This window comes from Rhinatrema bivittatum, chromosome 2 (assembly GCF_901001135.1).
Source record: "Rhinatrema bivittatum chromosome 2, aRhiBiv1.1, whole genome shotgun sequence".
NCBI lineage: Eukaryota > Metazoa > Chordata > Amphibia > Gymnophiona > Rhinatrematidae > Rhinatrema > Rhinatrema bivittatum.
The window spans coordinates 822,714,768-822,732,114 of NC_042616.1; the positions used below are offsets into that span (position 1 = coordinate 822,714,768).

At 52.4% G+C, this 17,347-nt stretch overlaps 1 protein-coding gene across 1 annotated transcript in view; it reads right to left on the reverse strand.

The window, feature by feature from the left end:
* The window catches only part of LOC115085842 (E3 ubiquitin-protein ligase TRIM41-like), a 77,667-nt gene that overhangs the window by 29,164 nt on the left and 31,156 nt on the right, over positions 1-17,347 (reverse strand). The window contains exons 3-4 of the mRNA XM_029592338.1: positions 14,434-14,529; positions 13,747-13,977 (exon numbers count right to left, since the gene is read on the reverse strand). Coding sequence (XP_029448198.1) covers positions 13,747-13,977; positions 14,434-14,529 — 327 coding nt within the window. The remainder of the gene's footprint in view (positions 1-13,746; positions 13,978-14,433; positions 14,530-17,347) is intronic.

Consider the following 17,347-nt stretch of genomic DNA (forward strand, 5'->3'; position numbering starts at 1 on the left):
AACCTGGCAAACATGCTGGCGGTGAGATTCTATGTCTTTAGAAAATATAAGGACATCATCCAAGTAGACTATTACGTGGGAATGGAGCATCTCGCGAAGCACCTTGTTCATGAGGTGCTGGAAGATGGCGGGGGCATTACAAAGCCCAAAGGGCATCACGAGGTACTCATAATGCCCATCACGTGTGTTGAACGTCGTCTTCCACTCGTCCCCTGGGCGAATACGGACGAGGTTATAGGCTCCTCTAAGGTCCAACTTCGTAAAGATGCGAGCCCCTTGGAGACGATCCAGTAGTTCCGGGATAAGCGGGAGTGGGTAGCGGTTTCGCTTGTTAATGGCGTTGAGACCGCGATAGTCAATACACGGTCGTAGCGAACCATTCTTCTTACCCACGAAAAAGAATCCAGCACCTGCCGGTGACCGGGATGGGCGAATAAACCCCTTGGCTAGGTTCTCGGAGATGTACTGGGACATTGCCTTAGTTTCTGGCAATGAGAGAGGATATACACGGCCACGAGGCGGTGTGGTACCGGGAACCAAATCAATGGGACAGTCAAATGGCCTGTGTTCCGGAAGGATCTCTGCCATCCCCTTGGAGAAGACATCTTGGAAACTTTGGTAGGCCTCTGGCAGGAAGTGCGATGAGCAGAGATGCAGAGAGTTGGGAGGATGAGGAAGATGCAAACACCGGTCAAAGCAAGCAGAACCCCAGCTGACAAGCTGGAAGTCATCCCATCTGATGACGGGGGAGTGCTGGTGAAGCCACGGAAGTCCCAGGACCAGTGGATCCACGGCTCGTTCCAGAATGAGAAGCGGAATCTCTTCGGAGTGAAATAAGCCTGTTTGCAAAGTTACAGGCTTCGTGGAGCGGGAGATAACTCCAGGCAGTAAGGTCCCTCGGATCGAAGAGATGCGTAGGGGAGGATTCCTTGGTTCCGTAGGCAGGCCCAGTTGTGTCACCAACTCGGCTACAATAAAATTCCCCTCGGCTCCAGAATCGACAAAGGCCCGAATCTGGATCTCCCCACCGGGGTACTTGAGGGTTACAGGCAGAGTGCAGAGAGGAGCGGATCCGGTAGCGCCTAGGTGTAGCTCCTCGGTATAACCTAGGCACGGCCGTTTCCCGGACGCTCAGTGCATGATGACAAGAAATGTCCTTTACCTCCACAATATAGGCAGAGGCCTAAGGAGCGCCAACGGCTCCTCTCTTCCGGAGTCAGTGGAGACCTGCCCAGCTGCATAGGTTCAGAGACAGGGCTGGCAGCGGGAGAAGCCCTTTGTAAAGGAGACCTGGAGGAGACGTGTAGGCGCGGCTGACTCCTATTAGCCGGCCGAGTCTCTCTGTCCCGCTGTTGAAGACGGCGGTCAACCTTGCCCGCAATGTCCATTAAGTCATTTAACTCCTCAGGAATCTCCCTTCCAGCCAGTTCATCTTTAATCCGGTCGCCCAAGCCTTCGAGGAAGATCTCTTTTAAACAGTCCTGCTGCCAAGCCAATTCCATGGCCAGGGTTCGGAAATTGATAATGTACTCCGCTACCGGACGTGTGCCCTGGCGGAGATGCAGGAGTTCAGAAGCCGCTGTGGACTGGCGTGCAGGATCATCAAAGGCCAGGCGAAACTGAAGAAGGAACTCCTTAAGATTCTGTAGCAGAGGATCGGAGCGCTCCCATAAGGGTGAAGCCCATTCAAGCGCCTTGCCATCCAATAAAGAAAGAATATAGGCTACCTTAGCCGCTTCAGTGGGAAACTGGGACGGTAACAGAATGAACCGTACCTGACACTGGTTCAGGAACCCACTGCAGGACTTACTGTCCCCTGCGTACCTGCTCGGAGCTGGCAACTGTGTATTAGGAACAGTGACTGGTCCAGAAGGCCCTTGACGAGTTGAAGCTTCTAGACGAGAGGCCAATTGGTCCACAGTAGCAGCGAGAGTGTCTATACAATGTTGCTGCTGCTGAAGTCGCTGCGCCATCCCAGGGATAGCCTGCAGATTGGGAGACTCCGCCGAGTCCATGGCCTTGCAAACTGTTGCAGTCTGGGAAGCTGCAGTCCAGGTGTGAACCCTTGAGCTGAACTACCCTGAAGGCAGAGTAGGTCGGGAGGCGGAGCCACAGGCAAAGGTCTTCACCCGGGAACCAGGAACCCCCCAGGAGGAGCCCGTAGGGTCCTAGAACCTTGGGACTTAGGAGCACAGCACAGTCTCTATTGCAAGGATGCCTGGGCAAGGGTAAATCACTGAGTTCAGTAAACAGGGGGCTGGAAGGCCCGGTGAAGGCAGAGCGGTCAGAGAGAGTCCCTGGCCTGTTGAAAGGAAACAGTCTGAGCACAGGCCCGGGGTCTGTAGTAAACCGTGGAGCGGAGCAGGTAGGAGACAGGATCGGAGTCTGTAGCGTGTAGTGGGCTGACCAGTAGAAGGCAGGACTTGAGTCTGTAGTGTGCACCGGAGCTGGAACAGGAGGAGAGCAGGAATGGAGACGAACCCAAGTCAGGCTGGCAGCTGAAGAAGTAGTCTCAGGAATAGCGGAGGTCGGAGGCTGGCGGCAGGCAGAAGCGAAGTCGGGCACAAGCTGAGGTCAAGGCAGGCGGCAGGCAGAAGAGAAGTCGGGCACAAGCTGAGGTCAAGGCAGGCGGCAGGCAGAAGCGAAGTCGGGCACAAGCTGAGGTCAAGCGGGAAGCAGGACAGCAGAAGCGCAACTAAGAACTACTAGCAGTAGCGACCCTCGTTGCAAGGAAATGAGAAGGCAGGCGAACGCTGGTTAAATCGGGCTTGGGGCGTGGCGTCATTAACCCAGGCGGGGCCAGACTTCCGGCGGCCATGCGTCCAAAATGCGCGTGGCAGCAGCGAGCTGATCGAACAATGGCGGACGCCCTGGAGGCCCAGTGAAGCCGCGGACGCGGCGTACCCCCCGTCGGAGGTGAGCCCCAAGCATAACAGATAGGGGGGAAGCGGTAGAGACCGCAACAACAACCTGCTTTTCAGTTGTTTGGGATAATTTGGAAATCATTAGCTGTGACCTCTGGATTCCTCACCCTGGGGCTGCTGGATAGGATATGTGGATGAGCCTTCCGGTCCTCTTATGGTGGAAGGGGTGCGGGCCTCTGGAAGCCTGGATCGCTTGCTGTGACCTCTGGAGTCCTTGCACTGGGGCTGCTGGATAGGATATGTAGATGAGGCTTCTGGTCCTCTTCTGGTGGAAGGGGTGCGGCCCTGGAAGCCTGGATCACACCCTGTGACCTCTGTAGGCCTTGCCCTGTGACTGCTGGATAGGATATGTAGATGATGATTCCGGTCCTCTTCTGGAGGAAGGGGTACAGGCCTCTGGAAGCCTGGATCACTCGCTGTGACCTCTGGAGTCCTTGCTCTGTGGCTGCTGGATAGGATATGTAGATGAGGCTTCTGGTCCTCTTCTGGTGGAAGGGGTGCAGGCCTCTGGAAGCCTGGATCGCACCCTGTGACTTCTGGAGTCCTTGCTCTGGGGCTGCTGGATAGGATATGTAGATGAGGCTTCTGGTCCTCTTCTGGTGGAAGGGGTGCAGGTCTCTGGAAGACTGGATCGCACCCTGTGACCTCTGGAGGCCTTGCCCTGTGGCTGCTGGATAGGATATGTAGATGATGCTTCAGGTCCTCTTCTGGTGGAAGGGGTGCAGGTGCTCTGGAAGCCTGGATCGCACCCTGTGACCTCTGGAGTCCTTGCCCTGTGGCTGCTGGATAGGATATGTAGATGAGGCTTCTGGTCCTCTTCTGGTGGAAGGGGTGAAGGCCTCTTGAAGCCTGGATCACTCGCTGTGACCTTAAGGGTAATTAATGTTGTACTGGTCTGGTGATAACACCTGATGTGATGCTTAAACAAGTTCAAAGTAAGATATTCAGTTATATTCAGAGATAGAGATCCCGAGGGTGGTAAAACTGATACTTCAAAAACTAGAGATCTAGTTGGCTTGGAGGTGCCTAATTTTCAAAACTGTTTTGTGGCCTCTCTGTTGAAATCTTTAGAGGAAAGACATGGGGAATCTGCACTCAAACAGTGGGAAGAACTGAACAAGAATTGCTGGAGACGTCCCCTCAGTGGCTCCCCTTGCTTATTTGGTAGAGCGAGAGACCCGAGATGCTTGTCCCATCCATTCCCGATGTCACTAAAGATCTGGGACAGGAAGGATTGCAGGAAAATATCAGCCCGGGGGATTTCATTCAAAACCGACCCACAAGATATCTGTCTGACTCCCTTGTGGATTTTCCCTGCAGCAGTGTTTCAGCATTTCCCAAAACCTCGCCAAACTGACCCTTCATAGGTAGATCATGTGACCTGGAGCCTGGAAGAACTGAGCCAAAACATCTCCAACATAAATGTCACATTTTTCCTAAATAACTAAGTCATAGAATACGCCCTAGACCAGAGGAGAGCAAACGGAGCCGCGTGCCCTCTTCCATCCATGCAATCACTTACCATCCGCCCACAAGTCTGGTTCCATTCCTCATAATTATATCTTGGATTCCTGATCTGGGATTAAAGTCTTTTGTCAATCAATCAGCTCATGAACCGGTTGCCAAGTAATGTGACAGGCACACTGCCAGCCAGGGTCAGACACACACACAGTCTCTCAGACACAGACTCTTGCCCTCAGTGTACGGGTGTGTGATAGAGAAAGTGTGTGCATGGGTGTATTTCTGTGTCAGGGAGAAAGACACCCACAGCCTCACTCTCTCTCTCTGAAACACACATTCTGTCATTGTACTGCTGCTGCTCATCTGCTCAGTGAGCACCTCTGCTTCAGTACTGCCACAGGATTATCTAAAAAGGTTTTGCTCGCTGCCAGCACTCACCCTCTCCCTTTCTCACCCTCACTCCAGGAGACTCACTGTTTCCACAGCCAGTTTACCCTTTCAGGAGGAGAGCGCAGCCTACAGAAGCCTCCCCAGCATTGCAACGGCACTTCCTCTTGGCTCACCCCCAACACCATTCCAGTGCATTCCCATTGACTGAGTGCTACAGAGTCTGCTGCTTTTATAGTTCCCCAGGCTCGGCACTGCCTTCCTACTCTGTTACAACAGGCCCTAAAACACCAATACACCTGATATTAGAATAACAGAACAAGCCAAGCTGTTATAGATCCCTACACTAGCAGAATACCTCATCTCAGTCACACATGCAGAATAGACAGACCCTCACCAAATACAGAATAAAGAGACAATAAAGCTGAACTGGAAACATGCAAACAAAAACTGAATTGGAAACCATAACAAGACAGACTCCGTATGCAGTGCAACGACAGAAAAACAGAAACATCACCATTCCTCATTAAACATCAAACAACATCAAGATATGATAATAGTAAAGCCATACTCCTAAAAACAATAAATATCTCAAAGCAGCTGATAAATAGAATATTGAATGATTAAAAATATATAGCACTGGAAAATTAAACCAAAAAACAATCAGTAAAATATTCCAAACCAGCAGATGCATCAAAGGACACCCAATAATTAAAACTAAGGCTATAAAAAATCCTCTGCTCTCCATACCTGGGACCTTTAGGCTCCAGTCACCCTCAGATTGTCATGGATTAGTCAGGGAGAGGAAGGGAGCACAAACTTTCTCCTCTCTCTTATATATACACACTTTCTAACATATATGCTCATTCTCACCCAGACTCCCTTATATTTTCTCTCACATACACACGCTCACTGTTTTAAATAGTCCTCTTGCTCACACAAATGCTCATCGGCGTGCTCGATCTCTCTCACTCACATACGTGTTCACGGCTCACTCAGGCTTGCTCACACACATGCTCTGGAAAACACAGTAAGCCTGACTATTATGCATTGCATCAATGGAAAAACAGAAACATCATTCCTCAAAGGAAAATTAGTTTCTTACCTGATAATTTTCGTTCCTGTAGTACCAAGGATCAGTCCAGACACCTGGGTTGTGACTCCGCACCAGCAGATGGAGACAGAGCAAGACTTGTCGGGCACCCTCACATATAGTAAGGCGCCACCCACAGCTCGTCAGTCGTACGAATGTCAAAGCAAAACAGCAATGAAACCAAACTAACTAACTATACCGCCCCACACTAGGGCCGATTCAACCAAAAACCCTCAGCTGGATCAGAACGTCCAGAACCAGAGGACCAAAACAATCGAAACCAACCGAGCGGACTCTCCTTAAACTGAAAACAGTACTTGGGCGGGAGCCTGGACTGATCCTTGGTACTACAGGAACGAAAATTATCAGGTAAGAAACTAATTTTCCTTTCCCTGTACGTACCAGGATCAGTCCAGACACCTGGGATGTACCAGAGCTGAACTACCAAGGGTGGGAACCAGAGAGTCCCGCACGCAGAACTCTCACCCCGAACTCCCTGAATCCAGGTTCTGAACATCCAGCCGATAGTGTCGAGCAAACGTATGCAACGACTTCCAAATCGCCGCCCTGTGAAACTCCAGTGGCGACACTCGCGAAGATTCCGCCCACGAGGTGGACGGAGCGCGCACCAAGGGAGCGCGGAGGCTCCCCGGAACAGGCTTACCTTTCAATAGGTACGCAGGAGCATAGCTGCCTACAGCCACTGAGAAACGGACGCCCGAAAAGCAGCGCCGCCCTGCTTTGGACCCGAAAATAAAGCCAAAAAGATGGTCCGAAAACCCGCAAAAGGGTTTGTTACCTCCAGACAACGGAGCAGAACTCTGCGGACCTCCAGTTTCTCCAACACCTTGGCGTCTGGATCAGCCCGCGGACCCTCAGGAAAACAGGCCATTCAACCGTCTGGTTCCAAAGACAAGCAGACACCACCTTCGGAAGGAAGAAGGAACGGTCCGCAGAGAGACTCCAAAATCTGAGAAGCGCAAAAAACGGCTCTCGACAAGGTAACGCCTGCAACCTGAAACTCGCCTCGCCGACGCAATTGCTACGAGAACCACCACCTTCAGGGTAAGGTCTGTTAGTGTCGCCCTCCTAAAGACGACGTGCACAAAACCGAGAGCACCAAACGAAGAGGCCGGGAAGGACAAGGCTGCCGCAACGGAAGCCGCAAATGCGTAGCTCCACGAAGATGAGCCAGCGACCGACCGTGCACCTGTCCCCTGAGACAGCGAAGCGCCGCTACCTGTACTCGGAGGGCACTACATGCCGGAAGAAAAGCGAAGATATCCGGCCCAGATGGCAACACCGGATTCCCCGCACGCGATCTACACCCATCGTCAAATACCGTCCGTACCCGGACGTAGTCAAAACAACATAGACCGCTTCCTAGAACCCAGCAAGGTAGCTACCACCGCATCCGAATATCCCTTCGTCTTTAAACGTGTCCTCTCAAAACCACGCCGCGAGACAGAAGTGAGCCACATCCTCCAAAACATACCGGACCCCGCCTCAGGAGAGCCGCGTCCCCCCGGAAACGGAGAGGAGCCTCCTTTGTCAAGAGCAAGAGGTCCGCGAATCATGGCCGTCATGGCCACCCCGGCGACACCATGACCATGACCACCTCCGCCGGATGTGATGTTAGTCGACGAAGGACTTTGCCTATCAGAGGCCAGGAAGGGAACACATATATGGAGACCGTCCGTGGGCCAAGGAAGTCCCAGCGCATCTACCCCCTCGGCTCCTCTTTCTCACCGTCGACTGAAGAATCGGGGAGCCTTGGCGTTCTGAGCGGTGGCCATCAAATCCATGTGTGGCATACCCCACCTTTGGCAACTCAGGTGGTAAGCCATCTCCGGCAGCTCCCACTCCCCGGGTCCAACCGAGGCCAACTGAGGAAAACCGCTTGGACCTTGTCCACTCCTGCGATGTGGGACGCCGCGATGATGTTGATCAGATTTCTTTCCGCCCAGAGCATTAGCAGCCGCGCCTGCTCCCCCATCGCACGGCTCCTCGTACCGCCCTGGTGATGGAGATACGACACTGTGGTCGCATTGTCCGACAACACTCTGACCGAAGTCCCCTGGAGCAAAGGGAGGAACGACTGTAGCGCCCAACGTGACCGCTCTGAACTGCAAACAAGTGATGGACCACGGTGACTGTGCTTTGGACCACTGTCCCTGCACCGAGCAGCCCCCGCAAGACCGCCCCCCCAGCCGGATAAGCTGGCATCCTTGGTGACTACCGTCCAGGTGGGCATGAGCAGAGGCACTCCGCGAGTCAGAATGTTGGTTTTGAGCCACCACTGCAACTGGACCTCGCCTGATCCGTGAGCGGGAGGGGAAGAGAAAACTTCTCGGACACCGGCCTCCAGCGGGAGAGCAATGCGGATTGCAATGGACGTAGATGAGCAACCGCCCAAGGGACTAGCGCCCACAATGACGCCATCGATCCCAACATCATCCGGCAATCGCGCACCTGCGGAATCCGGAGGGACAGGACGGCTCACCTGACCCTGCAGCTTGCAGACCCGCTCCATGGGCAGAAACACCCTGCCGTGCGTCGTGTCGAACAGCGTTCCCAAGCACGCCAGGGTTTGGGTGGGGACCAGCCAGCTTTTGGCGAGATTGACCACCCAGGCTGCAGGACTCTGTCGACTGCCTGTCTGCACTGCATTCCGGAGTTGATCCAATCGTCCAAGCAGGAGCGTGCGGTGAAGGCCCGGCCAAATTTCGATGTGAGGTAAAACCTCCTTCAGATCCAGCGACGCCAGGAAACCCCTGATCGAACCGAAGCTATGACTGAGCGGGTCGTCCCCATTTGGAATCCCGGCCAAATTTCGATGTGAGGTAAAACCTCCGTCAGATCCAGCGACGCCAGGAAATCCCCTGGTCGAACCGAAGCTATGACTGAGCGGGTCGTCCCCATTTGGAATCGAAGGCCGCGGAGACATCTGTTGACTCCTTTGAGGTCCAGGATGGGTCGGAAAGTGCCCTCCTTCATTGGCACCATGAAGTAAATGGGATACCGGCCCAGATGACGCTGTCCTGGAGGTACGGGAACCACCACGCTCAGGTCTTCTAGGCGTCGCAGCGTATCCCGGACTGCCAACGCTTGATGCCTCCCCTGAAAAAGGAAACACCAGAACTATGTCCGCCGGAAAACCGAGCAAAATGTACCGCGTAACCATGCCTTATCACGCTGAGGACCCACTGGTCCATGATTATCCCGGCCCGTTCCCCGTAAAACCGTGCCAACCTGGCTCCTACCTCCGGTGAAACCAATGGAGCCAGCTGCGGGGAAGGGGCCCTCCGCATTTCATTGGGCGGGCTTCCCCGCCTCGCCGTCCCCATGTCCTTCCTCGAAAAGGCCTGGGACCAGGACGACCGCCGAGAGGAACTGACCTATACGGGGCCCCCGACGATCCCCATGGTCGCGACTTCCTGGGCCCACAAGCGCGGGACCTATTGGAAAACGAAGCCCGGGCCCTGTACCTGTCCTCCGGTAACTTGAACGCCCGGTTTTCACCAAGGGACTGCATCAGGTCGTCCAGTTGTTTGCCAAATAACAACTTCCCCTGAAAAGAGAGCGAGCCTAGGTATGCCTGGGAAGATCCATCCGCCGCCCAATTACGGAGCCACAAGAGATGTTGTGCCGAAACTGCCGAGACCATGGCTCTAGCCGAAGTCCGCAGAAGGGCGTGCAGCGCCTCCGCGCTGTATGCAAGAACCGCTACCAAGTTGTCCGCTTGCGCCGTCTCCTCACTCGAGAGGATCGCCTTGGCCTGAAGAACGTGAGCCCAGCGCAAGCCGGCTCTCAGGGCAAATACTGCCAACAGCCGCCCAGACGTCCAGAGCCGAAAACTCAAAGACTTTCTGGAGCTGAGCCTCCAGCTTCCTGTCGGAGATATCCTTGAGCGCCGTGGCCCCCGTCACCGGAATCGTCGACCACCGAAAACCGCTGCGTCCACTCGGGGAAGACGCGGGGATCCAGCGCGTCCTCCGGCAACGGGGACAGCTTAGCCTGAGCTGTACTAACCTTTAAGCCCAACTCCAGGGTGTCCCATTCTCAAAAGAAAATATCCGAAAACGGAAAAATGGACCGGAAAACCCCCCCCGCGGGTCCCGTCAGGCCCAACAGCACCGGGTCTATCTCGGTAAATCCTTTCTAGGCTCCATGGGTGGGGCATCCACACCCACTGCCAGAAGAATAGCCGGAATAAATGGTGCGAGCTCCTCCTTCCGGAACCAGCGCAGCACCTTAGGGTCGGCACCCTCTCTCGCAGGGGTGCCCTCGCTGTGCCCCGCGTGGGTCGGATCCGCCTGCGCGTGCGCACCGTCGTCCTGCGGAGCCCCTAAATCAGGGTCTACGTCCCCGGATGAAACCGAATCGGAGTGGGTCTCCTGGGGGTCCCCGCGGCCCGAGCGCCGCTCTCTAAGCGGGCCACAGGTCTCCGGGGACCCTCCCCCGCTCGCTGCCTCCGGGGATCAGGCCGACTGTCGGAACCCCCTTTGACCGACGATCCCTTCCGCTTGGAGCATCTATCGCCTTTATTTGTTTTTTGTTTTTTTTTTTTAAATGTATGTCAAAGCACCGCGAGGACCGACGAAAACGAGGCCCCAGAATTGGGGGAGGCCTCCTCCCGACTCCGAACCGCCGAAGAAGCAGCCCCCCCTGCGCGGGGATCCCCCCCCCGGGGTCCCGCTGCCCGGGAGAGAACGCCAGCGGCATGCCGCCATTTTCCACCGCCCGCCGCGTGGCCTCCCGTACTGACTGTAAAATGGCCGCCGTTCCCGCGCTGAGCGGGAACAGGTCGGCCCTGCCGTCTCCTTCAGGGGCAGCGCGCGCCGGCGATCGCGGGCGAACGGGAACCGCCCGACCACCGGACGGCCCTTCACCGCCCGAGAGTCAAGAAAAAACAAAGCCCCTCGCGCGGAACCGCACGCACGGCCCGAAACGCCCCTCGGCATGCACCGCACCGGTCCGGACCACCGAAGCCGCCAAGAGACCAGGGAAATAAAAAACCGCCGCGGAACGCTCCCCTCGCAAAAACCAAAGCCAACCTCACAGACGGCGAAAAACGGCCGGAAAGAAAACAAAGTCACTTTTTTTTTTTTTTTTTTTTCTACCTGCCGCTGACCTTGGTCCTGAAGTGTCCGGTCCAGCGGGGGTGAGTGAACCGGGCTCCCCGGTGTCAGCCCCGGCGCTGCTGCCAGAGACAGGCCGGGTCCTCAACCCTCAGCAGCGGCCTCGACCAGGGAGGGGTAGTCCCCTCAGGACCTCACAACCCCCCTGGGAGGCTCAGGACAAGCGAAGGCTTTCTATAATTTTCCTTTTTTTTTTTTTTTTTCCAACCAAACTAAACCAAATTAAAACCAAATTAAAACCAAATCCAACAACCTTGACTAGCTAAACAACTACCCAGGGATCCTCAGAGCCTGTGGGTGAACCTGCCCCATCTGCTGGAGACAGAGAAAGACTGACGAGCTGTGGGTGGCGCCTTACTATATGTGAGGGAGCCCGACAAGTCTTGCTCTGTCTCCATCTGCTGGTGCGGAGTCACAACCCAGGTGTCTGGACTGATCCAGGCACGTACAGGGAAACAACATTAAGCAATAAAGTAAGAAATATAGAATATCATTCATAATATTAAAACAATACTAAAAAAAAGTATAAATATGTCAAGTAGGCAACATCCATCGAACATCAAGTAATTATCATAAGTTTTTTCTAATATTTCCTAAACATCAAGTATTTCAAACAGCAGACACATGAAATAACCCCCCAAATTTAAAATAATAGGATTAAAAATTTCTAACTTTCCATACCTGGAATCATTTGGTTTCCAGTCACCCACAGATTGTTGTGGATTGGGATGGGGACCTCACAATATTTACTTCTCTCCACCTCCCCAACAAACACACATGCTGTCACACACACACACTCTCACTCTCACACATATACGCTGTCACGTACACAGGCTCCATTACTCTCTCTTACACACACACACACACACACACACAGAGTCTCAGGCTCTCACAGACACATACAGGCCGTCTCAGTCTGTCAATCATACGCAGTCTCTCACACATACACAGGCTCTGTTGTACATTCATAAACATGCAGGCTCTCTTGCACACACACACACACACACACACGTGCAGTCTCTCTCTCTTACACACACACACACACACACACACACAGTCTCAGGCTCTCACAGACACATACAGGCCCTCTCAGTCTGTCAATCATACGCAGTCTCTCACACAAACACAGGCTCTGTCGTACATTCATAGACATGAAGGCTCTCTTGTGCACACACACACGTGCAGTCTCTCTCTCATACACTCATATAGCTTTCAGGCTTCCCCCTTCTTCTGGCCTTCCATTTCTCGGGTGAGGGATGGCAGTGCTGCTCCTCAATGCTGGAAGGCAGGTGGAAGAAGGTCACTGCTACACGCGGCTCCTGTAGGGTGACCGTTTCCACAGACCTGAACTGGTCACTTGAGGACTGGGGGAGAGGTCAGAAGGTGTCCTTTACCTCCCTCTCATTTGTATATATGTGTTCCCACTGCCCGTGAACCATACTGAGGGCCCTCCAGTTCCTGATATTTTTGCTTTCTCCCTCACAAATGTCCATGTTCTTTCTCTCACACACACACAATCTCTCTCCCTCCTCACTCATACCCATGATCTCATCTCTCTGTCACACACACACATACTCTCACTCTCTTACATACACATTCTCTCTCCCTCCTCACTCATACCCATGATCTCATCTCTGTCACACACACACACACATACCCTCTCTCCTTCTCTCATACACATAAATTTCTCTCCCACTTTCTCCCACTCACATACATGCTTCTCTCACTCTCTCATACAAACATGACCTGCCCTCCTCATTTATTTCCTGACTGGGGCACTACCAATGTCCCAGCAAACAGGAATGGGGAGAGAGGGGCAGGGGAAGCTCAAGAACGGAGAAATACTCCCCTCACCCCCCAGCAAAGGAGCAACTTTATCTGGAGGGAGGTCAGAGCTGGACTCTAGATAGGACGACAGTGGTGCACAGGTCGATTGCAGCATAGCAAGGCCCCGTGTGTAGTTATCAGGCAACAGCACAAATGGCCATAGTTGTGGCACCAGCAGGGACTCGCATGGACAGAGGGGAAATCTCCATCACCTGCACGGTGGGGAGGAGAGGACTCTCTCTTTGGGCCACCTCCATGCAGGACCTCTTCACAGCAGGAAGCTGGAAAAATCACCTGATCAGAGCGACCGGCCCACGGGGGATGCCCGATCCCACGACAGGACAATCCGCCCCTGATCTGGGATACTACAGAGGAAAGTCAGGAGTTACTGGAAGATGCTCCCTCTGTCTCTGATTTGTTATAATAAATCCTCTGTGCCAGGACTTACGTCCCAGCTTTCCAAGAGCCGGGACAGGCTGGGGCTTTCAAGACTTGGCTTATTCTTCCAGGGCAGGAAGATTTACACTTTACACAATTGTCTGCAAAATATCAGCAGCCGACCACTGATTGCTCCCGTTATATTCAGATTTGCTGTTTCTTGAATCAAAAGGAGCATTTTTAAGTGGCTGAAAATTCTCCTGAGTGAATGCAGCCAAGACCCAGATCTAATTCCTGATCTTACACAATTATAATATCAAGTAATCCTGAAAATCTCCCTGTCTGCACCTATGCACATAATTATTCCTACCTCAGATTCCCACTGATTTATCTGATGTGTTTAGCCTGCCTTATGTATCACTACAGCTGATATTCACAGGGAAATGATTATTTTAGGGTTTTTATATTGTAAGTGAATCCCAGCAGCCCTCATGGCAGATCTGTAACTTCCTTAGAAATCTCTCTGAGCTGTCACCTTCAGTAACTCTGCCGCTGGCTGCTGACTCTTCTCCTCTAGCTCGGAGATCAGGAGCTTGATGGAGGAGCTTTGCTCTTCTAGCCGGGTCACATTTTCCCCGATTCTCTGCAGAATCTCCTTCTCTTCCTCCTTCAGTCTGGAGAGAAGGATTCGCTTCTCCTTAGCCAGAAACCGCTGCATCTCCTCAAAGTCAGACTCAATAATCCGTCTCATGATCTCTGTCTGGCTCTGCATGGAACAAAGAGATGGAAATCTCAGTAACACGGCCCTGGTTTAGGTGCACAGAGCTCTGGATGCAGCTCCTGCAATGAACAAGGAATCTCTGCTGTTCCCAGAGCCCTCCTGAGCTTTGTGTCACCCGAGGATCCACCACCAGAAACTGCATCACAGCTCTCAGGAGTCAATCAAAAGCTGCAAATATCAAATGCTTACATCAGAGGAAAGTTATCTCTCACTTCACACGAGGTTAAGGGGTAAATGTACATCCTGGAGTGCAACTGGTTAAAAAGCATCAGGCCCGACCTATCCCTGGCCTCTAAGGGAGAGAGCAGAAATGATCCCCAATCTGCCTGTCCTCAGCTAATAAGCACCAGAAATACTCCCAGCCCCTGTAACAAGGCAGGTGGGATCCTAGGATCCTCTGATTGATCTGGTTCAGGGCACTGAGGAGACACAGACACCCACCCTCAGATCCTCAGCTTTCCTCTCCTCACTGGATTTAAGCTTCAGAAGATCTTCCAGCTCCTTTCTCACTCGCTCCAAGTGCATTTGGATTTTATTCTGTGAACAATAAACATCTTTGGTTTGAATTTCAATATTATTTTTAAGAACAGAATTTCCACATAAAGACTACATGTGAGATAACATCGCCAGTTTAGATAATCTTTAAAAAGAAGACTGATTTATGAATGTGATAATTAATAATAAAGATACTGACACACACCTTGTATTCCTGCACAGCCTCCTCTATGGGGATCACAGTGTGAGATCTGTGACCCCGGGACACACTGTGATAATAAAGATACTGACACACACCTTGTATTCCTGCACAGCCTCCTGTATGGGGATCACAGTGTGAGATCTGTGACCCCGGGACACACTGTGATAATAAAGATACTGACACACACCTTGTATTCCTGCACAGCCTCCTGTATGGGGATCACAGTGTGAGATCTGTGACCCCGGGACACACTGTGATAATAAAGATACTGACACTCACCTTGTATTCCTGCACAGCCTCCTGTATGGGGATCACGGTGTGAGATCTGTGACCCCGGGACACACTGTGATAATAAAGATACTGACACACACCTTGTATTCCTGCACAGCCTCCTCTATGGGGGTCAAAGTGTGAGATCTGTGACCCCGGGACACACTGTGATAATAAAGATACTGACACTCACCTTGTATTCCTGCACTGCCTCCTCTATGGGGGTCACAGTGTGAGATCTGTGACCCCGGGACACACTGTGATAATAAAGATACTGACACACACCTTGTATTCCTGCACAGCCTCCTGTATGGGGATCACGGTGTGAGATCTGTGACCCCGGGACACACTGTGATAATAAAGATACTGACACACACCTTGTATTCCTGCACAGCCTCCTGTATGGGGGTCACGGTGTGAGATCTGTGACCCCGGGACACACTGTGATAATAAAGATACTGACACACACCTTGTATTCCTGCACAGCCTCCTGTATGGGGATCACAGTGTGAGATCTGTGACCCCGGGACACACTGTGATAATAAAGATACTGACACTCACCTTGTATTCCTGCACAGCCTCCTGTATGGGGATCACGGTGTGAGATCTGTGACCCCGGGACACACTGTGATAATAAAGATACTGACACACACCTTGTATTCCTGCACAGCCTCCTCTATGGGGGTCAAAGTGTGAGATCTGTGACCCCGGGACACACTGTGATAATAAAGATACTGACACACACCTTGTATTCCTGCACAGCCTCCTGTATGGGGATCACAGTGTGAGATCTGTGACCCCGGGACACACTGTGATAATAAAGATACTGACACTCACCTTGTATTCCTGCACAGCTTCCTGTATGGGGATCAAGGTGTGAGATCTGTGATCCCAGGACACACTGTGATAATAAAGATACTGACACACACCTTGTATTCCTGCACAGCCTCCTGTATGGGGATCACGGTGTGAGATCTGTGACCCCGGGACACACTGTGATAATAAAGATACTGACACACACCTTGTATTCCTGCACAGCCTCCTGTATGGGGATCACGGTGTGAGATCTGTGACCCCGGGACACACTGTGATAATAAAGATACTGACACACACCTTGTATTCCTGCACAGCCTCCTGTATGGGGATCACAGTGTGAGATCTGTGACCCCGGGACACACTGTGATAATAAAGATACTGACACACACCTTGTATTCCTGCACTGCCTCCTGTATGGGGATCACAGTGTGAGATCTGTGACCCCGGGACACACTGTGATAATAAAGATACTGACACACACCTTGTATTCCTGCACTGCCTCCTGTATGGGGATCACAGTGTGAGATCTGTGACCCCGGGACACACTGTGATAATAAAGATACTGACACACACCTTGTATTCCTGCACAGCCCTCCTGTATGGGGGATCACAGTGTGAGATCTGTGACCCCGGGACACACTGTGATAGTAAGATACTGACACTCACCTTGTATTCCTGCACAGCCTCCTGTATGGGGATCACGGTGTGAGATCTGTGACCCCGGGACACACTGTGATAATAAAGATACTGACACACACCTTGTATTCCTGCACAGCCTCCTCTATGGGGGTCAAAGTGTGAGATCTGTGACCCCGGGACACACTGTGATAATAAAGATACTGACACACACCTTGTATTCCTGCACAGCCTCCTGTATGGGGATCACAGTGTGAGATCTGTGACCCCGGGACACACTGTGATAATAAAGATACTGACACTCACCTTGTATTCCTGCACAGCTTCCTGTATGGGGATCAAGGTGTGAGATCTGTGATCCCAGGACACACTGTGATAATAAAGATACTGACACACACCTTGTATTCCTGCACAGCCTCCTGTATGGGGATCACGGTGTGAGATCTGTGACCCCGGGACACACTGTGATAATAAAGATACTGACACACCACCTTGTATTCCTGCACAGCCTCCTGTATGGGGATCACAGGTGTGAGATCTGTGACCCCGGGACACACTGTGAATAATAAAGATACTGACACACACCTTGTATTCCTGCACAGCCTCCTGTATGGGGTCACAGTGTGAGATCTGTGACCCCGGGACACACTGTGATAATTAAAGATACTGACACACACCTTGTATTCCTGCACAGCCTCCTGTATGGGGGTCACAGTGTGAGATCTGTGACCCCGGGACACACTGTGATAATAAAGATACTGACAACACACATCCTTGTATTCCTGCACAAGCCTCCTGTATGGGGATCACGGTGTGAGATCTGTGACCCGGGACACACTGTGATAATAAAGAAGATACTGACACACACCTTGTATTCCTGCACAGTCTCCTGTATGGGGATCACGGTGTGAGATCTGTGACCCGGGACACACTGTC